This window comes from Macrotis lagotis, chromosome X, assembly GCF_037893015.1.
Source record: "Macrotis lagotis isolate mMagLag1 chromosome X, bilby.v1.9.chrom.fasta, whole genome shotgun sequence".
NCBI lineage: Eukaryota > Metazoa > Chordata > Mammalia > Peramelemorphia > Peramelidae > Macrotis > Macrotis lagotis.
This window is the reverse complement of record NC_133666.1, coordinates 631166736-631189283: the sequence shown is the minus strand read 5'-3', so window position 1 is coordinate 631189283 and position 22548 is coordinate 631166736. Positions and strand designations below refer to the sequence as shown.

The following is a 22548-nucleotide window of genomic DNA, read 5'->3' as shown; positions in this document are numbered from 1 at the left end:
TGGATTGGCTCTAACAGATCGAGTTGTGAAGCGGGATTGGCCTCCACGAGGGGGCGGGGCGGAGCCTCCGGGTCCGGCGGCGATTTCCGGAGGGAGGCGAGGGGCCTGGCGGGGCCATGTCGGGCCCGTCCCCTGTGCAGATCCGCGAGGCGAACGCTCACCTGGCGGCCGTCCACCGGCGGGCCGCGGAGCTGGAGGCGCGGCTCGGGGCGGCAGAGCGCACGGTGCGGGAGCAGGCGGAGAGTCTCATCCGCAAGGACGAGCAGCTGCGCGGGGCGCTCCGGGAGCTGGGCCGGGCCAAGGACCGGTGAGGCCCCCGAGGGGGTGGCTGTGGAGGCGGGCCCTGGGAGAGCCGACGCGGGGGCACTTGTGGGGGCTCCCAGGAGGTGGGAGCTGGGAGAGGAGTGATGGAGCCAGGCTGGTCTGGAAGGGGAGAGTGAGGAGAGGCGGCCTGGGGGGAATAACGAGGGGTGTGGGGGGCTGAGAGGGCTCGGAAGTGTTGGGGTGCGAGGGGAGAAAGAGTTGGGAAGGGAAAATGGGGGGCACCGGAAACGGGGTGTTGGGGGGCTGGGAGGAAGAGCAACGGGGGGCTTGAAGGAGGGAGAGATGGGAAGGCTGGAGGGGGCCTCGGGGGATAATGGGAGGATTGAGAGGAAGAAACAGTGCAGGGGGGCTTGGGATAGTGATGGAGGCTGGGAGGGGCCCAGGGCCCTGATGGGGTGGGGAGGAGGAGACGTGGTGATAAAGCAATGGGAGCTGCGAAGGGGCTGGGAGGAGGGAAGGGACAAATCAGAGTCAGTGAGCCGGGATGGGGCAGTGAGGCAGCTGGAAATGTGGACCGGGAATGAAGGGATGTGAAGACGTTAAGAGGACTTGAAGGAGTCTTTGCGAAAATGGAGAGGGTGTAATCCTGGGAAGGAAGTAATGAGTGACTGAAGAGGAGTTGTAGGGGACCAAGAGAAGGAGGGGAAAAGTTGGTCTGAGGGAAACCAAGGGACTAAGGGCTTCTGGAAGGGATTGGGGAGACTTAGTTATTTAAGAGACTAAGGAAGACTGTTATTTTCTTGGGTAAGTCCTTGAAAGCTCATCATTGTAAACTGCAGTTTACAACTATAAAATTGCCTGAGGTGTTCAAGTCCAGGGACATTTACTAAGTGACTTCTTTGTGCAAAGCAGTGTGCCATAGCAGATAGAGGATCAGCTTATTAGTTGAATGAGCCTGGGAAATCATTTAAACCCTTATTGGTCTAGGTAACTATTTGAGACTATATGCTGCCAACCTGTATTAGTAGAAGGGAGTCCCCTCACCTAGAACTTTGTTATCCTAATGAAATCACCTCTAGTCTCTCACCTCATCCTATGTGCAGAATAGGCACAGGCCCCACTATTAAGGACTGAAGATGACTGAGGTGCAAGGGAGAATGGAATAAGCATAAACGAGAGACCTGGTCAAAACATCACAAGAAATCTGAGGAAGAGAACTCTTCCAGCAAGGAGGGGTGGTCAAAGAAGGCTTATTGGAGAAAGTGGACCCTAAAGTTCCTGAAAAAAGGAGATATTGGACTAGGTAGAGATTGTTCATTGTATTGGGTTAAACTAATGGGAGGTGGGGGTAGGGTGGACTTAGATAATGTAATCAAAGTTTTGTCGATGTGAACTAGGAACAAGGATAAGGCTGTTCAATTTAGATATATCCTATTGGGCAAAGGAAAATCCAGTGAAATGAAGCTGGAAAGGTCGTTTGGGGGCCAGGATAAGAAGGGTCTCAAATGCAGGAATATAAGGTTCTCTGCTTTTATTCAGGGTACGATTATTACGATATGATGGGAAATCCCTGAAGATTTTTTAAAGTAGAGGATGGGGGGGCGGCTAGGTAGCACAGTGGATAGAGCACCAGTCCTGGAGTCAGGAGTACCTGAGTTCAAATTGGGTCTCGGGCACTTAATAATTACCTCGCTGTGTGGCCTTGGGCAAGTCACTTAACCCCATTGCCTTGCAAAAAAACCTTAAAAAAAAGAAAGAGAAATAGAGGATAGGAAGCTTTTTAATACAGGATAGAGTTTTAGGAAGCATTTTCAAGCAGCAATGCATAAAGGGTGGATTGGAGAAAGAATAACTGAACTCCATGATTAGATTAGAAGACTATAGCAATCATGTCTGTCAAAACATGTGGCCCATGGACTGCATTGAGCTGTCTCCTGGTTTTCAGACCAGGGCTGTTTTCCTAGATGGTGACTCTTTTACTCCATGGTGCTGCTACCAGCAGGTGGTGTGTTAAGCCCCAGATGCCCAGTTTGTACTTGGTTTATGGTGAAGTCCTCATTTCTATGACCTTATTGACAAGATTCAGCACGAAAAGTTGCTTCCTGGCTTGACTGAAGGGATAAAATAATGAATGTGAATAGTGTTGAATAGCAAAAGAAAAATGTGGAGTAGCAAGAAAAGCCTTGGACTTGGGTTCAAGTCCTGACTTTGACACTTATTAGCTCTGTGACTTTGGTCAAGTTATTGTACTTCTCAGCCTCAGTTTCCTCATCTGTAAAATGGAGATAATAATATTTGTACAACTATTTCACAGGGCTGTTGCTAGAAAGGTGCATTGCAAACCTTGAATTGGTATAGAAATGTAATTTGTAAATATTTCTACCAGGTAAACAAGGACAAGGCATGATTTTCCCCAGTGGAATGGGGTGAATTGTTTCACACCTGCCTGAAAGTTTGCATTGGTACCTTATATACAATTTTTGATTTGATCCTTTGCTAGTTCAGCATGTCTCCTTCCCTCTGAACATGGATATCCTTCAGGATTTTGTTTGGGATCCTCATCTCTCTTTTCATTCTTCCTTGGAGATTTCATCAGCTCCCCTAGGTTCCAGTGATCATTCAATTCAGGTACATGACTCCTAGATGGATACATTTGGTCCCAATCAGTCCTGATGTCCAGTCCTGAGTCAGCAGTTGCCTGTTGCATATCTCTGCCTCTGGAAGTAACTTAGGCATCTCGTATTCAACCTGCCCAAAACAAAACTCATAGTCTTGCCCCTAACCCCACCTTTCTCCAGTCTTCTCCATTTCTGTAGAGGGTACTTGGGTTTATAGTGCTTGAGTCATCTTTGGCACTTCTCTCTTCTTCACACTCTCTAATATAAAATCTGTCTTGTCATTTCTACCTACGTACCATGTCTCACATTGTTCTCCTTCTTTGTCCTTAGGCAACCAGAACCCCAGTGTGGACCCTCATAGTCTCTTATGTGCAGGGAAGAATAAATATTTATTAATGTGCTGGCACAGTGCTAAGCACCTTTACAGATATCTCAGTGAATCCTCACATCAACCCGATGAGTTAAGTACCATTTTACAGATGAGGAAAATAGGGCAGGGAGAAGTGAAATAACTTTCTTAGGGACACCCAGCTAAGATAGTGTCTGAAGCTAGATTTGAACTCTGGTCTTCATGACTTTCTCATTGCCTGCTTTCAGTCTCTTTTCTCTAATTCATCTTTCACACGGCTGGTGAAGATTCCTGAGTCACAGATCTGGCCATCAATATTAGTCCTCTGTGATCTTCAGGACTCTGCTTTTTTTTAATAAAATACAATTTCCTCATTTGACATTTAAAGCCTTCTACCTACCTTTCAGGTTAATTTCTCAATATTCCCTTTCCCCTTCTGTCCATAAAGCCAAATACTAGGTATTCCTTAAACTTGGAATCCCATCTCCTGCCTCTGTAACTTTCTCCTTGGGCCTAGAATTCTCTGCCTATTAGAATCCCCATCATCCGTTAGGGCTTACTTAGATGTCATGTCCTATGGCAAGCAAGCCTACCCTGTGCTCTCATCCCATGGTTAGTACTTTCTCCCTCCTCAGATTACCTTGCATTTACTTTCGGTAGAATGTAAGCTCCTTGAGGGCAGGGAAGGTTCATTTTTACTTTTGTAACTCTAGCTCTTAGTAATATCTATACTTGGGGGGAGGGGGAGGGGGAGAGCCAGAGGCGTAATAAATGTTTGTTGAATTGAATAAGACCAAAAGATTTTTTTGTGTTTTTTTTTCCTGGTGTGTGTCCCTGCCCCTGCAAAGAGAGATTGCAGATCTTCAGGAAAAGCTCTTTTCTTCAGAGGGGACTGTCCAGAAGCTCCTGACTGTGATTCAGGAGAAAGACGCTTTGATTGTGCAGTTGAAGCATCGTAGTGAACTGTTGCATAAAATCTGTCAGCGGCGGCCCCTGTTGGATGGCCTGTTGGCCTACATGGCTGAAGGAGAACAGTTGGGCCCTGTGGCCAGATCAGGGCCACCAAGTGCCAGCAGTTCCCCACTCCCTGATGGTGCCCCTGAGACTGATGAGCCTCCCTGCCCACTCTCCAACAGCCAGGCCTTCTCTCTCAGTGAAGATGATCTAGATGACAAGGATTTGGACCAGACGATGTTTGGAACCACAGTGTGAACTGTCCTGACTGATAGCCTCTCCTTTCTTGCTGAGGCTTCTTCCTAGTCCTTCTACCCGGTGGTGGCCATTAAAACCTGGAGGAGGAGGATCTTCCAGGTCCTTCTTCAGAGAAGTAATTCTGGGTCTGCTACTGGTCCTGCCCCACTGAGACAAGGGACCTGGTAACCCCACCTGTCTTTCAGGAAAGGAGTTCATGAGACTCTTTGATTCTAGATTCAGGGACAAAGTTCTCCTTTCACCCCCCATTCTCTTTTCCCCTTAAAAAGATTTCTCTCTACAGGACCTTCAAACTCAGGGTGAACATAGACTAGCATCTCAATAAGGGAGGCAATGTCTTAGTGAGAGACATTTAAAGGAAAACATAGCTTCACAATAGAGGACAGTTTCTCTAAATTCCCAGTCAAACTTGGAAACCAGGTCCTATAAGTAGAAAAGTTTCTGGGTACAACAATGCAGTGAGGTTATTGATAGTGCACCTGACTTCTTGGGGAAACTGAGTTGCCAGTCAGAGTTAACACTGTCCTGGAAAAAACCCAGATTTGGAAAAAGCAAAATCAGTATGTAGATTGGCCTTTCTGAAAATCACATTATTCCAGATCCTTGGGGCTTGTTAAAAAAAAAACAAAACAGTGGCTCTTCTCCTACCCCATTCCCTCTGCTAGCTTCCTGTTCCTGTTAGCAGCCTTGACAGTGATCCATATTTTGAGAACAGTGCCATCCCTAGAGGTAGCAGAGGAATTCCTTGAGGAATTAGAAGGAGTTTATTTTGACTAATATAGTAGTAGTCTGGAACACAAAGATTTATTCATTTAACATAGCCTATGTTCTAAGCCACTCACATTTTTTCTATCAGCTTTAGTAGGAAGTTTAAGTGTATTTTAAAATACTCTTTTTTCAAATTTTACATTTGTTTTCGATTTTTTAAAAAATTCAAGTGGGAGTTGTTTTCCCAAGTGGTCCAATTAACCTCCATTCATTTGAGATGGTTGAAAGGTTTGGCCAGGACTTAATCTTCTCTAGTTTTTCTTTTTTCTTTTTTTTCCTTTTTTTCAAGGCAATGGGGTTATTGGCTTGCCCAAGGCCACATGGCTAGGTAATTATTAAGTGTCTGAGGCCAGATTTGAACTCAGGTACTCCTGACTCCAAGGCCAGTGCTCTTTACACTGCACCTCCTAGCCTCCCCATTCTCTACTTTTTCTAATGTTGAACCAGCTGGTTTCCACAAAGCCTTGAGGGGGAAAACTTCCGGATAAGAAAACAGTGATTTCCATGCTCTAGTGAATGACTCTGATGTCAGGTAATGCTCAATGGAGCAGAATTCCAGTTTAAAAGAAGAATCCTTCATTTGGAGTTGATGGTACCAGGATTTGACTTGGACACCTCTTTAGAAGAGCACAGACTATGGAAATACAGACTGGGTAGCAGCTCTATATGCAGCTCTATGTAGCCAACTAGAAATCCTTTTTTATATCTAATAGATGTCTATATTTTACATGTCTGTTTTCTATGGGGTCATTCTCAAATTGAGCTATTAAATGGGAAGTTCACCATTTGAGGATAAACATTTCACTTTTTATAAAAGCAAGTAAAAGGAGAATCTCATGTCACTTTATTTCCTTCATTCTTTGTTTGAAGCTCACAGGTTCTCCTCACATCTGCCCTGACTTTGTATCCAGCAGATTGGGGGAGGTCACTCAAAGTGGGTTGTGGTCAACTAAGTCAGGGTATTCTAATTCTGTTCCCCAGATCCCAGATGGAATGAGAAGCCCATGCAACCCGCCACCAGGGCCTGCTGTCCTGCGCAGCAGGGTCTGTTGAGCTAGTGGGCCGTGAGGCTTCAAGTCAGAGCTGGAAGGCACCTTAGGGATTACTTCTCCTAACCTTTAGATTTGATAGAGGAGAGGGGAAATAACCTGTCTAAAGTTACACAGCAAGTAAGTGAGAAAACCAGAATTTGAACCCACATTGCCTGCCTCCAAGTCCACAGTTCTTTAGACAGTTTCTCAGTCATCTGATCTTTCTTCCTACCCCACCCAACCTGCATTTGCGTAGGATGTGGGACCATGCGGTTTTTAGCTAACAATGCCAGCTCTGTAAGAGAAGAATGTCCCTGTTTTCTCCTGTTAGAAGAATGAGAGGGAGAGGGGAGCTCTAATTTTGTTGAGATTTCTGTTTCATGATCTCTGGCACTGGTAACAAGGAGGCAGAACTCTTGGGAATAACTCCTTTGCCATGAATAGGACAGACAAGGGGTTAGAACTGAGCTTTATCCTATCCTCTTGTCTACTGGGTGTTGGTGGTCCTAATAATAGCCATTGCCCAACCCCCTGGTGGGGAGGGAGATAGGCTAAGTTCCTGATATTGGGGGGGGGCAGGTATGTGGTCCCATGGGGAAGGAACCTGTTTCTCTAAGAAAACTGGCCTTCCATCTTTCCCTGCCTCCTTAAGGGTTCCAGAGGCCTGTTGTCATTGCCATGCCATGCTTCCTATTTCTGTGCCATTGTCCAGCCTCTTTTAACAGTTTGGGAAACTGAGTCCAGATCCATTGGCCATTGTAGTCAGCAGAGCAGGGAATTGGATGCAGATTACCCCTCTGGCTCCAGATCAGTATTCATTTCACTAAAGCATATTTCAGTTGGGTGAATCCTAAGTACAGGGAGGATGGTTTCCCCCCCCCAAGACACACACACACACACACACAAGACTCAGTCATACCAGCTGCCCACAGGTATTTGTCCTTCCTTTGCCCCTTCAGTGTTCCAATTGCAACGGCTCAGAGTCAGATTTACAGATAATGTGGAGCTTTTAAAGAGGAATTCATCAAATGCCTCCAATCTATGGATGGGGGAAGTGAGGCCCAAAGAACAGAAATCTCTTCCAGGTCAGACGTTCCAGAAGCTGAGTTTCTACATCTAATTTGGGTCTCAAACACCATTCTCTGAATTCCTAACTTTAACTCTCTTCCTGGCCATCCCTCCCCTGGCACCATGATCCTGAGGACAGGGCCAGCTAAGTAAATGAGATAATATAAATCCTTCAAGGAGAAAAGCCAGGGCTGAAACTGATATTTTGCAGGAGCCTGGTCTGCAGCCAGCTTGGAGAACCAGGGGTAGATTGACCCAGCCTCCATCAATGGCTCCAGGGCCTGGCATAACAGGGGCACACAGGGAGCTGGCAGGATGGGAGGGGCTGAGGGAGAGCCGGAGATGTAGGACCTGTTAGCTGCAGGCATGAGACCTAGGCGCCAAGAGGGTTACTGTGGGAGGGTTCTAGCTCCTCCCAGTCCCAGTGGATGCCTAGTCCCTTAGCAACGTGCCCTGCCAGCCAGGACGCTGACTTGTGGTGCTGGGGCAGAACTGTAGAAGCCCAGAGGAAACATCCAGGCCAGCAAAAGCCGCAGGTGAGAGGTGGGGGGGAGGGCAAGGGGAAGGGAGGACCTCCACAACCTGGGCATTTCTTGATTTCTCAGCTTTATGAAAACAGTTGCTTGTATTGCCCTTCTGTGGGCAATCCCACGCCACTTTCCAGAAGTCCTGGCACTTCCCCAGGCTCTCAGAGGAGGCCTGGTACTGAGCTCGCCCAAACTGCCCTCTCCCCCCAAGCCTGAGCTTGGACTCTCGAGTTACACAGAAGTAGGCCTAGAAAGTTCCAGCCTCTACTGTGTAGGGCAAGGGAGGAGCCCTAAGGGCTGCTGACTGACTCTTGGTAGTTCTGGTGAGGAGGTGGGCAGAGCTCTGCTTGGACAGGCTGAAGGGAGGAAGGCTGGGGGACTGTTTCCCCGGTTTATAAGGGTATGTTGACGGAGGTATGTTTACAATGTGAAGAAGCTCTGAAGGAGGCAGGAACCAGGATGAAGCGGGACACAGGAATTAGGGGAGGGGATGGTGGTTCCTTGGTTGACTGAGCAAGGGAAGGGGGCTAATGGGTTACAAAATGTGATAGTAACTAGCATGAGGAAAGATGCGGAAGAGTGTGTATGAAAGTCCCGTTCCTTCCACAGGGCTCAGTCTTTCTTGCAGTTCACCCACTATGGAAGCCACCAATGCCATTGAGAAACTTCGAGCCAAGTGTCTGGAACGTGGGGCATCTGGTATCAAAGGCCTGGCCAGGTAATAATTCTCTTCCTGAAGCTTCTGGTTGGCCTTGCCAAGATCCATCCTGCCCAGCAGTGACCTCTCCATTGCCCACCCACCAGGTTTTTTCGCCGCCTGGACACCAACAGGAGCCGAGCCTTAGATGCAGATGAGCTGCAGCGGGGGCTGGAGGAGTTGGGGCTGGCACTGGAGGCCAGTGAGGCTGAACATATTTGCAAGCACTGGGACCGTGATGGCAATGGGACCTTAGACCTGGAGGAGTTTCTTCGAGCCCTACGGGTGAGGATGCTCACTCCTTTTAGTAAGAGTCCTTACAGGGCTATTACAAGGCCACACCTAAATCTAGACTCACAGAGGTTTGTTAAGAGCCTACTGTGCCAAGCAGGCCCTTGGCTAAGCTCTGGGGAGACGGGCACAGAACAAAGTCCTTGCTCTCTGGAGGCTTCTGGTTCTATTGGGGGAAAATTGTCAATATAAAGTCTATACCTGTTTGGGTGGGGTAGAAAAGCATTAACGGCAGGAAAGGCCTGGAGGAAGTGGCCTTGAAGCAATGTTTGGGGGAAAAAGAAACCAATCAGGTGTTCTGGGAGGAGGAGGAGCTGAGGAGGGAGGTTGAACCTTCCAAGAGTGAAGCCTAGCCTCCACAAAGGCATGGAGATGTAATGTTAGGAAAAATGGCAGATGGGCAGGTTTAGTTTATGGAGGACAGGAAGGGGAGGTTGAACCAGGTTGTGAAAGGCTTTATATATACTAAACAGGGATCTGTTTTATCCTAATGGAAATAAAGAACCAATTAGAGCTAAGGAGGGGAGGGACCTAGACCAGCAACATCATTCAGGTAGCTGTGAGGAAGATGCAGGGGAGAAGGGAGTCTAGGCACTAGTATGGTTGATTATAGGTGAGAGAGGACCACCTGAATCCTGGGAGATAGATGCAAACTGACAGACTAGGTGGGGTGAGGGAGAATAGGGAGTCAAAGGCTGTCTGAGGTGGAGAACTGAGAGGACAGTGTCACCCTGAACAGAAGCGAGAAGTTTAGAAGGGAGGAAAGACTGGATTGTTTGGGACATGCCAAGTTGGAGATGCAGGTGAATAGGCCTGACAGCTGTTAATGTGGAAGAAGAGGGGAAGGCATTCTTATTCATGACCTTCTAGACCACCAGACATGGTGTTTTTCTTCAAATATTGGGACATTTCCCCTTCAAGAATCCCACAACTTGGGGCAGCCAGGTGGCATAGTGGATAAAGCCGGACCTGGAGTCAGGAGTCCCTGGGTTCAAATCCAATCACAGACACTTAATTACCTAGCCTTGGGCAAGCCACTTAACCCCATTGCCTTGCAAAAAAAAGAGTCCCACAACCTCCCTTCCCCAAATCCTTCACATAAGAGGAAAATGACACACAGAGGGGAAATAATTTGCCAGGGTCACAAAGAGGCAAAGAAAGGCCTGAGACCAACCCTTCTGACTTCCATCCTTCCGTAGTGTACCCATCGTCTATGTGCACCTACAAGTTCCCAGACAGCACCTGAGACCTTTCCATAGGTTCCTGTCCCACCCCCAACCTGGACCAAGTCCTTAACTGTTTTGCTCTTTCCCCTCACCCCTAGCCACCCATGTCTCAGGCCCGGAAGGATGTCATTGCAGCTGCCTTTGCCAAGTTGGACAGAAGTGGAGATGGTATAGTGACTGTGGATGACCTTCGGGGCATTTACAGTGGCCGGAAACACCCCAAATTTCAGAGTGGCGAGTGGACAGAGGATGATGTATTCCAGCACTTCTTGGACAACTTTGATGGTGGTGACAAGGATGGGCAGGTAGTCAGGCCTCTTTTCGATCAACTTGCCCCTGGTTTGGGCCCTTGGCTTCATACACATATGCTCAGTTCAGGTTTTTCTGTTCCCTGGGAGTTAAAAGAATAGCTTCAAGGTGACTGTAAAGATCATCTAGTCCAGGGTTCCTCACTTGGGGTTTAGGGACATTTTTTTTTAATTCTGAAAGTTGTATTTCAACACAACTGGTTTCCTTTGTAGTCCTATGTATTTTATTTTTTATTCAATTAAAAACATTATTCTGAGAAGGGATCCCTCAGCTTCAGCAAGCTGCCAAGGGTGTCCATCACACACAAGAAAGTTAAGATGCCCCAATTCTAGTCCAACTCCCTCTTTACGAGGAGGAATCTAAGGACCTTTTATTCAAGGGTGTGCAGTTAGGAAACGGGGCCGGAATTCCAAACCAGTCTTCCTGACCCCAAAGCCAGTGCTTTTTTTCACCACGCTCCATGGCCTTGCTTGTTGGTGCCCTTTCACATGAAAGGGGGCAGGGCACGGAGACAGGCCAGGTACAGGGCAGGCTAGGGACGGCAGACTCCTTCTGTTCCCCTGCAGGTCACTGCGGCAGAGTTCCTCGATTATTACAGTGGGGTGAGTGCTTCTGTGGACACAGATGAAGAGTTTGTGGCTATGATGACCAGTGCCTGGCAACTGTGAACAATGTTCCCCAGACCCACAGGAAGGAACCAGAGGGCCAGCCCTAGACTAGTCATCCTCCCCAGCACCCCCCCCCCCCCAAGATAGTGTCATCCTTCTCTGCCTCAGCTTAACCAGTCTGCCTTGAGGGTATTTAGGAAAGCTTCAGCATCACTGAATTTAGAGTCAGAGGAAACAAATTCAAATCTTTTTGACCCATTTCAGATGTGGGCTGTTTCCTCCTTTGTAAAACGTGAGAGGGTTCAGAGGGTCAAAGGGCCATTAGTGCAGTGGTGGAAGAGGAGCCAAGGGACTACCTAGACCAAGCCCTTCATCCCATAGATGAAGGTATTGACCTGGAGCTGCCATTCAGTCCTACAACACCACAGACCTGTTTAGCCTACTCTAAGGCCCCTTCGTCCTCTGAAATCCAATGCTCCAGCTATTTAAGACATAGAAGGAATCCCTCCTCTCTCAATTTGCTCTGAGAATGGTTATCACGAGTCCCCTAACTCCATAAAGGTTTTCCTCTTTCTTTTGATATTCCAGTGCTGGGCATGCACAAATCCCAATCCAACCATCTTATCCAGACCCAGTACTCAATACTAGCCCTCCCATCCCTGCCACCACCTCACAAGGAGGTTGGCACAGGCTGTGGCCCTTTGGCCTGGGAAACTCTACCCCTCCCCTCTCCTCCAAATCTGCCCTGTTGTACCTGTGCTTTTTAAATGAAATCCATGCTCCCTGCTGGCCTCTCACTTTGGTGCCTTGTCGTTCATTATTAAACAGATGGGAGGCAGGAGACTGGGTAGGGGAGGTACATGAACCTATCTTCAGGTATTAGTTGTTCTAGGGAAGAGGTAGAATTGGCTTTGCTTCGTTGCAAAGGACACAACTAGATGCAACAACAAATGCTAAGTAAAAGGAGGCAGATCTCAGTAGTTCCAAAGTGGAATGCCCCAACCCCATGCCAAATTGGTTATTTTGGATTTTTGTAAGGCAACAGGGTTAAGTGATTTACCAATGGCCATACAACTAAGCAAGTATTTAGTGTCTGAGGCCATATTTGAATTCAGGTCCTCCTGACTCTAGGATCAATAGCACTGTGCCACTTAGCTACCACCTAAAAATTGGATGTCTGATTGGAAACATTGGTGAGGTACAGAAGGGGGTTCCTATTTGAACAGATTAAATAAATTCTTTCCTTGTTCTGAGGTAGTGAGATGGCATCCTTGGGATGTTTTCCCCTTTGGCTCCCACCTTCCTGCCACATTCAGGGAAAGCTCAGCTGAGCCTGGGAGTGGGAGGACAAAATGAAGTAGGATATGAGTGGTGAAGGCCCCTCCACTGACTGGCTGAGTATGAAAGATGGGTTGAAATTCCTTATCTGCTACCACCACCTCTTTGACCTTGGACAAGTCATTTTAATCTTAATACATTTTATGTTTCTGTCTCTAATGAAAGGGGGACTAAATTGCTATGATCTTACTCAAAGGTACTTGGTGGAAATGCAGTGACACTGGTTATTAGAAGGGGTGGGAGAAGAGTCATCATTTTAAGATACTATGACACTAAGAAGGCCACAGGGAAATGAGAGGGAGGAAGGTTTGGTATTCACCCTGCTCAGGTAAGCAGCTGGGGGAAGAGTCCAGGAGAGAGGGCATCACTTGAAAAATGACAAGACTCTGAATACCAAGCCTTGTTACTAGCTGTATGAAGCCTGCAGCCTAGTGGGAAAAAACATTATTTCTGGAGTTAAGAGAGGAATAGGGTTCAAATGGTACATCTGAAGCTGCCCATGTGCTCTTGGTCAGTTAGGTGACCTCCCTTCAGTTTGTTCTTCAAATGAGGGGACTTGGCCTAGATGACCCTTCAGGACCCACAGCTTTGGGTCCAGGATTCCAAAGTCTCAATCTCTTTGGAGCTCCATTTCCTCATGTTAAGATGAGCTTGAACTTGATCATCTCCAAAGGCTCTTCCAAATTTAAATTCTAAGACTGGGATTAGAGCAAGAGGCTGAGCCTACATTTGCTGGGAGGGGGAAGATTCTTTGGACAGTGTATTCAAGTTAGGCAAAGTTGTCAGGTTAACTTGGATTCTCCTAAGGAGCAGCAAAAGATGAGGAATGGCTGAGGGCCCTAGGTTCAGAAGGCAGCTCGACCTCTCTGCTGGTTCTGGATAATATATAGGAGATGGTCCTGTTCCCATGAATGCTTTTAATTCAAGAATGATGATCATTCCCTGAGACAGTCCTAGAACTAGAGTGTTAGGGCTGGAAGGGAGCCACTTTACAGAGGAATAAACAGGCAGGAAGTGATAGTCATGTTTTAAGTCCACAATGAGTATAAGTTGAAAACACCCCCCACCCAGGTGGGGGAGAGGTGTAATCACAATAGAAGAGCCAAGGCCCAGACTCGTAAGACAGGAAGGAACAGGAGAAAGTCCAGGCCTGGGAGCCATCTTGAGCAGCTCCTTCTTCCTGGGCCTATCTCTATCTTGTTTGACCTCCTTCGTTTTGCAAATTCAGACTGTTTAAGCTAGAAGGGGGATGTCTGAGTTGATCTTGGATGCTCTGAGAAATATCTGTAAAGTCAAGATACTATTCTAAAGTCCCTACAAAGGTCTCAAAACCTATCCTGGTCAGGTGGAGAATGCTAGTTTAGCTTCCCTTTGAAAAACTAACCTCTAATCTGGTGTGGCAAAGAGCACAAGGCAGCAGACTCAAGTTTTTGTTAAAAGTTTTAATGTAATTCCCAAATACATTTCATATGACAATCTTACATAAATCTTCCAAAACAAATGGGCATTATCTGGTTTTACCTGTCACTAGTTTTCTAAGGCTGAAAGCAGGAAGTGTAATAAAGTTTAGCTCTGGCCTATGTCTCTCAATGGATGGGGCTTTTAAGATAATTCTGAGCCAAATTCATACAAAGTTTCTTGTATGGGCTGAAGTGACATCTGTCCCCCTTCACTATGCACAAAGACCCCTGTGGCAAGGCCTCCATATGAAGTTGCATGTTCCCACTTAGCAACTGACAAGTTTGAAGAACAACCCTAAAAGTGGGGGAGATCTGGGTGGGAGAATGGTTGGATATTTCCAACAAAACCCAAGACCTGCCAGTCCCATCTTCTGGACTTTGGCCAAATCAGTGTGAAACCACTTGAGTTGGGGAAGGTGAGGAAACAGCACCAAGCTCAACTGCAGAGTCTGAGGACTCTGGACTTGTGAGTTTTTGTCATCCAAGAGGGGCTTTAACTACTTTGAAAGTGTATTTAAATGTCCTAATATCAAGGCAGCACTGGGAGAGAGAAGGGGAGAAAAGAAACAAGCCCAGAAGATCATGACAAAGTTATTTGTCAGCAGCCCAGATCTTATGGCACTGCTGGGATGTTGCCCTCCCAGAGAAACTGCTAATAACAGTCCCATGATGAGAATCATCAAAAGCAAAAAAGAGTCTTAGAAGAAGGGGATTTCAGTTCCCATTACTCTGGGAAGGACCAGGAAGTCTCTCCTATTTATGGTGGGCACCAAGAACTCAAGTCAAATTCAGTTGTGTTAAAGGAGTCATAGATTTACTTATAACTATCCCTAAACTCCAGGAATATAATCAGGAATATATGTCCTATAAGCCAAACTAGTTCTTGATGCTATTAATGGGGTAACTGTTCTCTCCTTGGTACAATGGGGGTGGGGGTAGGAGGATTATCTGTGGTTTGCGCCATAGGTGGAAGGACATGAGTAACTGATATGGGGTGAAGTGAACAGGCTAGGGCTGAGCAATTACCCTCTCTTCATCCTGCCTACATCGGAAGACTAAGCTGGAGAAACAGTACCTTTCCCCTCTGGTTAGTGAACTGAGAGGAAGCCCAGTCTCTTTAGCATTCTAATCTCAACTGTTCCCATGGTGGGTTCATGCGAATAGAAATTAGGGGAAAAGGAGTCACTGTATCAAAATGAAAAAAAAAATTTCAACAACTCTGAAGATGCTAGCTCCATGAAAGACCCATTATTTTCAGGAGGCTAAAGGTGTTCCTCACCAGCTGTTATTACTGGGCAATCTAGGAAGCATCTATCTGTGAGCTTGCATCTGGCCAGAACAAAACTGACTAAGCAAATGGTATATAACACCTATCATATAGAGTGGCTTAGCTCTCCCTTAAATAGCAACAGAAAAGTACAAAACAATAGAGCTTCACTTTCTCAACACACAAGAGCATCTTATTAAAAACTAAAAAAAAAAAAAAAAAAAAAATCAAAACCAACAAAAAAATAAACCTTTAAAAAAAAAAAGGATCAGCACAATAGAAACCCCCCAAAACAATATTGGACAAAGGAGGGGAAGGAGGAGTTAGTGAAACACCCACTGGGCCCTTCAATGCTGCCTGGGGATTTGGACCTGAACAACAAGGACCAGTGGAAGGAGTGGGGCCCCTGAGGCTGACCGGATTGGATTGCCCTTATGGTAAGATGGACAAGATGCAAAATACTCAGCATGTCCATTCTTCAAGGAGCCCAAACTTGAGAGGTGGAGTAGTTTAAGGGTGATGACTTAGGGGAATAGAAATTGCTCAGTGTTGTTTCCCTGCAGTTGGGCAGGGGCTCCAAGAGTCAGGTAGTAACCAGGGGACAGACAGACCCAAGAGCTAGGGCTAAACCCCTGGGGTTGCTGCAATAGGAGTTTCCGGAGGCCGATGCCACGAGATACTGAGATACTGAAGAATTGAAATCCTCAGGTCCCAAGGAGGGATTGTGTGTGACAAGTCAAATGTGCCATTTCAATGAAAAGAGAGGGAACGAAGGTTATTTTTCTGCTCATCAATATGATGAGCTTTCATGTCCCAAACCACATTCAGGCAGTTTTCTGAGTCTGCTTTGTGTGGAATCTACTGATCCAGACCAAAGAAACGAACAAACAGAACAGGGATGCATGGTTCCTAAGTCCTGGAGCCGCCAACACTGCCTGGAACGATGGAGGCGCCTGCCGGGGGAGGGGTGGACAAGCAGCAGCCTTGCAAGCAGATGAGCTTCCAGCTGCTATGTGCTCCCGACTGTCTGCCCATCCCCTTCATCACCGGTGCCTAAAAGCAAAGCACAGGGAGGCACCTCACTCACCTTCCAAGAACAAAGACCCACAAGTCCCTTCCCAATGGAGTAGAAGGACAAGGACCCACCCATCTTCTCAAGAGAAAAAAGCCTTTGGGAATTGTTTTTTCCACGTTCTTCATATAGCTATCTTTATTATTTCATTTTGTATTTGGGAAAGAGGCCAATGACTACAGATCTGAACAATAGCTCCCTCTGGGTCAAATAATCTTGAGGGCCATGGCTAAAACACCAGAGAGAAATGCAGGTCTCCTTGATTTCACAAAGCACTGCCAACTCCATATTTTAAAGGTAGAGACCAAGCTTCAAATGTGTGTGACTCTGGATAAGTAATTTAATCCCTGTGGGCCTCAGTCTCTCATATGTAAAATAAGGATAATAAAAATGCACATAAAGGGCTCTAGCAATTTTACTGAAGCTATATTGTTATTATGAAGACATTAACAAATGACTGATTAGGGATGGCTCCCCCAATCCTAATCTGGAAGGATCAAGACTTCTAAAGTGTGTACGAAGTGAAGAAAAGGAAACTTTAATGGTTCTGGAGGACATCATTACTGGCTCTACCTAACTACCTAACAGCTATGACACTAATTCATTTTTTTCTTGATTACATTAACCATTATACACACACACACAGCCCATACTTCTCATCAGTCTTTCTCTGGAGGTGGATAGCAACTTCCTTGATGGGTCTGTTGTATTTCATTTGACTATTTAAAACTCAAAATAGCTTAGGTGTTCAGTTATTCTTCAAACAATATTGCTGTATTGCTATTACTGTATTTAACATCTAATCCATTTTTAAGGGTTCCACTGATAAGGTCTCCAGCAATATCTATGCTGCCAAAATTTCTTCCTAAAATGAAGGCTAGCAACCATTATCTGGCCTAACCATCTATGGGATGATGAAATGAGTCTCCTCTCTCTCAGGATCAAGCCCTGACACTCAAACAATACAGTTTGTTTCCAGTTAAAATACATGTGTACATGTGTATACATGTGTAAATAAGTGAGGAAGAGGGAGGAGGACAGAGTGAGAAACTAATCCATTCAGTGAGGAGGTTAGTTCTCAGAATGTGTATGACAGAGAGAAAAGGACAGAAGGATACTGAACAAGATGGGTATCTAGAAGTTGCTGACATTCAACTTCATTGTCAGAATAAGCTTGTGAGCTTTCCCTCCTTCTATCTCTTCCAGTAGGTTTCATCCTATTTCTAGAGTGGTCCCAGATAAAAAACACTTTAACCCTTGCCACAATCTCTGAGAGGACAGGACCTCAGGGCTAGACCTAAATCCTCCATCAATACACAGCAGAGATTACTCTGGTCCGTTCTCAATCCTCACCCTTTCTTGGCCTCTCTGTAACCTTTGACATTGTCCATCACATTCTTCTCTCCTTTTCAGTATCATTTGCTGGCTCTTCGTCTCATTTAACTAGAGGCATCCCCAAGGCTCTGGTCCTAGGCCCTCTTCTTTCTCCCACTATTTTATCTTGCTTAACGATCTCATCAGTACCCGTGGATTGTATGAACACCTCTATGCATGACTCTAAGATCAACTTTTCATCCAGCCTCTAGATTCACAACTCCAACTTCCTATTCGATACCTCAAATTGTTTACCTTCACAGATATTTTATACTCAATATGTCCAAAATTGAACTCATTATCCCCCTTCCCCCCATGCCAAACCTTGTCCCCTGTCTCTATCAGTCTATAAAGTACCATCTTCCTGATCACCTGGGTGGCATTCTCAACCTCTCATGTTCTACTCACTCTATCCCCATCCCCATCTTCTCTCTTGCCAAGTCCTGTCCATTACATTGTGCCAACATTTCTCCTAGATGTCTCATTCACTCCTCTGATACTGGTACCTGTCCTCATTACCTTATGTTTCACCTACTCCACTTCATTTGGTCATATCCCTTCCTAAATATCCTCTAGAGATGCTGCCTCCCTGTCATTCCTGACCAGGACTTCTACCTCCCAGCTCTGGGCCTTTCTGCCAGTTGCCCTGCCTAGAATGCTATCCCTCCATGGCTCCAGCTCCAGGCATCCCTGCCTTCCTCAGTTAAAATGACACCTTTAGCAAGAGGCCCTTCCCATCCCCCCAATATCTTCCTTAGAATATCCCCCTCTTTGACTCCACCTTGAACATTTTATCATAAGACTGACTATGAGCTCCTCGAGGGCAGGGACTATTTGTGCTGTTCTCTAATATCCCAGGGCTGAGCATCGGGCCAGGCTTGTTAACTTGTCTGCACAGCTAGTTTGTAATGTTTAACTATCATTCAGAACCTTTTCTGATCCTAGACTACTGCCTTAAAAGCTGGGCTGACTTGAGGCCAGAATCCTCACCTCCAGCAGATGCAGCAGGAGCCAGAACATCATCATCACTGTCTTCCTCATTAGACTGTGTCACTTCAGGTTCTGGAGCTGTGATCTTGGTCTCCTGTTCTTGCTCTATCCTGCTACGCAATGCCAGGATCCGATGGTGCAGTGCTGCATACAGCTGCCCTGTATCTTTGGAGCTGGCCTATAAAGAGAAAGGGAGATTGCATAAAGAGAACTGATTAAAATGTGACCCCCTCCCTCCCCAAGGAGGAAGAACAAAAGGCCCAGGTGCCACCACAAACTTGTGAGCCTTCCCTCCTCTGTTCCAAGGTTCTCCAAATGGAAGGAATGGGGGCTGGGTGGGTAGTCACATTAGAAAGTATTAGGAGACTAAAAACATTTTGACGTGTAAGAAACAGCAGCAAAGATTGAAGGGCAGTGAGAATAATTTCAAAATAGAAAAATGATCAGTCCAGAGAAGAATTTATCTTGCTGGGGAAAAGGACAAAAATGCAGGTATTAAAAAAAGCTTGGGAGTCAGAAAACTCAAATCTACCAATTACAAAAACCAAGCTCCCTTTCCTTTTTAGACTTCCATTTCCTCATGTATAAAATAAGAGAATTTAATTCTCATCTTCAAGGTCCCTTCTGGTTCTAAATCCTAGGATTCAAATCCCCCAAATACCTTGGATCACCAAGTCAGTACAACAGAGGTGTGTGTGGGGGGGTACAGCTAGGTGGTGCAGTGGATAAAGCACTGGCCCTGAGTTCAAATGCGGCCTCAGACACTTAATAACTGCCTAGTTGCATAATCTTGGGCAAGTCACAATCCCACTGCCTTGCAAAAACAAAAACAGAAAGGAAAAGAGAGGTGAGTGGAATTCAATTTCAATCAATGTATAGAAACAATGTAAAGATTATCAGACTGCCTTCTGTGGAGGGATGGGGAAGGGAAAGGGAGGGTGTGGGAAAAATTGTAAAATTCAAATTGGAAAACAAATATTAATAAAAAAAAATCATGAGAGAGGTTAAGTGGATTGCTGAGTCTGCATAGTGGACACTGTTCCATCTCCACTTCATATTGGAAGAGCCGAAGGGGAGTGTGGAAAACCTGAGGCTCGTTCCAGGAACGCCAGTCCCACACCAAAGGCTATCCATCAACCTTAGGAATGCCATGTGGGTGTATTTCCTCTTGTAGGAAATCAGAATTCTTCTCCTTCCAGAGTGTGCACTATGCTATTTTCTAACTGCTCCACAGCTAACCCCTTCTACTCCAGTCAGGCTGATTTTCCTTCCTGTCCTCAACAGCTATCCAAGGTCACTGCCTTTGACAAGTATGTCCACCCCTCTCCTACACTTGAATGTTGTTACATTTAGGAGAAATAGGCACAAATCCAATCTATAAACAAATATGAGTTATCTAAATTCTACTTATTCTTTAAGGCTCAATTCAACATCCCCTTTTCTCCTGTCCATTCAAACCCTTGCAAGGCTACACAGCTAGGTAATTATTGAGGCCGGATTTGAACTCAGGTACTTCTGACTCCAGGGCCGGTTCTCTATCCACTGTACCACCTAGCCACCCCATACCTCTGACCATTCTTAAAGCTCCTGCCACTCAAACTACAGTCCTGAATTTCTTATGTTATTGTACCCCATATGTGAGTCCCTTTGGGATCTTTATGGGTAGGAGGGAGATTCCCTCCTTGTGTCTCTTTCCTCCTATTTCTTCCCATTCTTCCCCCTGCTGTGCCTGGTACAGGTGAAGCACACAGGTCATTATTCATACATGTACAGCTCAAACTACAGGAACAACACACCCATTGGATTCTTTTTTTTCCTTTTTTTTTTTTAGTTTTTGCAAGGCAAATAGGGTTAAGTGGCTTGCCCAAGGCCACACAGCTAAATAATTATTAAGTGTCTGAGACTGGATTTGAACCCAGGTACTCCTGACTCCAGGGCCAGTGCTTTATCCACTGTGCCACCTAGCTGCCCCTGCACCCATTGGATTCTAAAACTGAAATGAACTGAGGAGGCTCCTACTGAGAACCTACTGAGATTAGGAACACTTTGACTCCTTGATCCTCTGTATCCATGGCTGTGATTCGGATGCTCTTCTCACTCGCTTTGTCGATCTGCATCTGTGCCCACAGTTTGGTGTTGAGGATGAGCCGCAGGCTTCCCTGGGTCCGCATGACTGGAAGCAATAAAACCAAGCATGTCAACAAATAGAAAAGCAAGTCTTATACCCTGCTGCTCAAGGGGAAAGATTCCACAGGGATACGTATGAATCCAGATAATCCTTCCAAAGTCTGAAGCAAGAACACCTGAACTAGACATTTCATGATTAAGCTACTTATACTGGAAAGCTGCTTGTTTTTCTACCTGCAGAAACAGACATTCCAGAGCCTAGGAGGAGAATTAGAGGAGGTCAGAAAGAACATGGACCCATTCTTTTTTGGATGAGGTAGGGACTTAGGAGCAGGCATGACAACTCAGGATGTGGGGGAGGTGAAAAGTGGAGGTTGGGCTTGGCCCCTGAGTTCTCCTTACCTAGTCGGGACTGTAACGTCCCATCATCTGTTGATGCCATGTCATTAAGTCTGAGTAGTCCTCTGCCTCTTTCCACCCAAGACTGTGATGTTTTGTCAAACACAAACAACTTGCACTGGATCTGTAACACAGAAAAGCACTTTTTTTTTTGCCAGGCAAAGGTGGTTAAGTGGCTTGCCCAAGGCCACACAGCTAGGTAATTATTAAGTGTCTGAGGCCGGATTTGAACTTAGGTACTCCTGACTCTAGGGCAGGTGCTCTATCCACTGCACCACCTAGCCGCCCCCTAGAAAAGCACTCTTGTTCACTTAAGGGGGCAGAGCTAATTTTCGAGCTAATTTTCAAACCATGTTAGGGAAACTGGGAATTCCTAACTAATAATTGGCCATAAAGTCTCATAGAAGCCTCATCAGACTTTTCCTGTAGCCCCCGAGAGAACCTGAGGACTCTTGGTTTAGGGCCTGGAGACCTCTCCCTCCCAGGCAGTGGACAAATTACATAAAGCCACATGATCAAACTATATGAGGTCTGGAGACTGCCACTTTTCATAAAGAAGCTCTATCAGGATGCTCTGAACAGCTGCTCTTATTGGTAAACCCCATCTTAAGACAGAACATGCCGACTTGTCAAAGCTGCTTCCAGGCCAGCCCCCACCTTACCTGTAACACATTGCTCTCTGCCTCTTCTCCGGTGATCACCTCCACCTTTTCTAGTAAACACTTCCTGGCTGTGGCCTTGGTGTAGGCGGCTGCTGACTCTGCCAGTGATTCTGAAACATTATTAGCTAAACAACATTTTCCATGTTTGTTTGGAAAGGGGATCATTTATCCATCACAGAAACACACAAAAAAGAACCAGCCTGATCATTTGAGCTCCCTCCTGAAGTGTGGAAAAGTGGTGGGCAGTCAGAAGAAGAGTGAACTAGGTCCTTTAAAAATAGGCCTGAAATTCGGGTGCTATAAGAAATATTACTTTCTTTTAAAAAATGACTGAAAGCATTATCAGTGACAAATCAAGGGGAATACTGGAAATGTACTATGTCTAGCCTTTAATAAAAGTACTTAACAAAAAAAATCACTGATATATTTTTGATATAACATCCCTCCTAAGAAACCCCTAAACACACAACTCTACAAAGTACACCCCTGAAAAGTTTTTTTGAATGTCAATAAGGAGAATGTATCCATTACTTCTGATGGCTTTAACAAATGATAACCACTAAATTTGTTAAGTGGGAAATTAAGATGTATGAGGTTAAAAACATTGGAAAGGACTGTAGGGATTAGCTATACTCTAATTTTATGGAGAAAGAAACTGAAGCCCAGAGACCATAAAATGACTTCAGGTTGTTGGCTATATTTAGCTTTGTTACAGGGTGAAAAATCATTCTTCAAATAAGGGAGAGATGGAAGTTTAGGCTAATAACTCTCCTAGAGATCAGCTCTTTGGCTGGGCCTACCCTTCAGGCTACTACCCTCCATTGAATGCAGTACATATGGATTCATTGCCCAACAAAATCATGACAGCAGACTTGTCATCCTCAGAAATGG

The 22548-nt window shown here is 45.8% G+C and overlaps 3 protein-coding genes across 16 annotated transcripts in view; 2 read left to right on the top strand and 1 right to left on the bottom strand.

The window, feature by feature from the left end:
- The first annotated feature begins 116 nt into the window (after positions 1-116).
- On the top strand, positions 117-4446 carry VMAC (vimentin type intermediate filament associated coiled-coil protein). Its single transcript, XM_074203810.1, has 2 exons — positions 117-307; positions 4080-4446. Exons 1-2 carry the CDS (start codon positions 117-119, stop codon positions 4441-4443), a joined length of 555 nt encoding a protein of 184 aa, XP_074059911.1. The 3' UTR covers positions 4444-4446.
- Positions 237-15260, top strand: CAPS (calcyphosine). Of its 6 annotated transcripts, XM_074203805.1 has the most exons (6): positions 6299-6380; positions 7202-7327; positions 8447-8555; positions 8642-8819; positions 10150-10356; positions 10927-15260. In XM_074203805.1, coding segments are annotated over exons 1-6 (723 nt in total). In that variant the 5' UTR covers positions 6299-6379; the 3' UTR covers positions 11029-15260. The 6 variants fall into 6 exon arrangements, with proteins under 6 accessions (XP_074059910.1, XP_074059906.1, XP_074059905.1 ...); XM_074203809.1 differs by lacking the exons at positions 6299-6380; positions 7202-7327 and adding an exon at positions 237-307; XM_074203804.1 differs by lacking the exon at positions 6299-6380 and having other exon boundaries at positions 7108-7327.
- The window catches only part of RANBP3 (RAN binding protein 3), an 84775-nt gene continuing 72765 nt past the window's right edge, over positions 10539-22548 (bottom strand). For 5 of the 9 annotated variants that reach the window (XM_074203800.1, XM_074203795.1, XM_074203798.1 and 2 more), the window contains 5 exons: positions 21658-21782; positions 20999-21119; positions 20500-20642; positions 18470-18647; positions 15233-16086 (listed from right to left, as the gene is read on the bottom strand). In XM_074203800.1, coding sequence (XP_074059901.1) covers positions 16043-16086; positions 18470-18647; positions 20500-20642; positions 20999-21119; positions 21658-21782 — 611 coding nt within the window. In that variant the 3' untranslated portion in view covers positions 15233-16042. Of the gene's footprint in view, positions 10973-15232; positions 16087-18469; positions 18648-20499; positions 20643-20998; positions 21120-21657; positions 21783-22548 lie in introns of those variants that run through there. The other 4 variants (XM_074203796.1, XM_074203802.1, XM_074203803.1 and 1 more) reach the window with 2 other exon arrangements.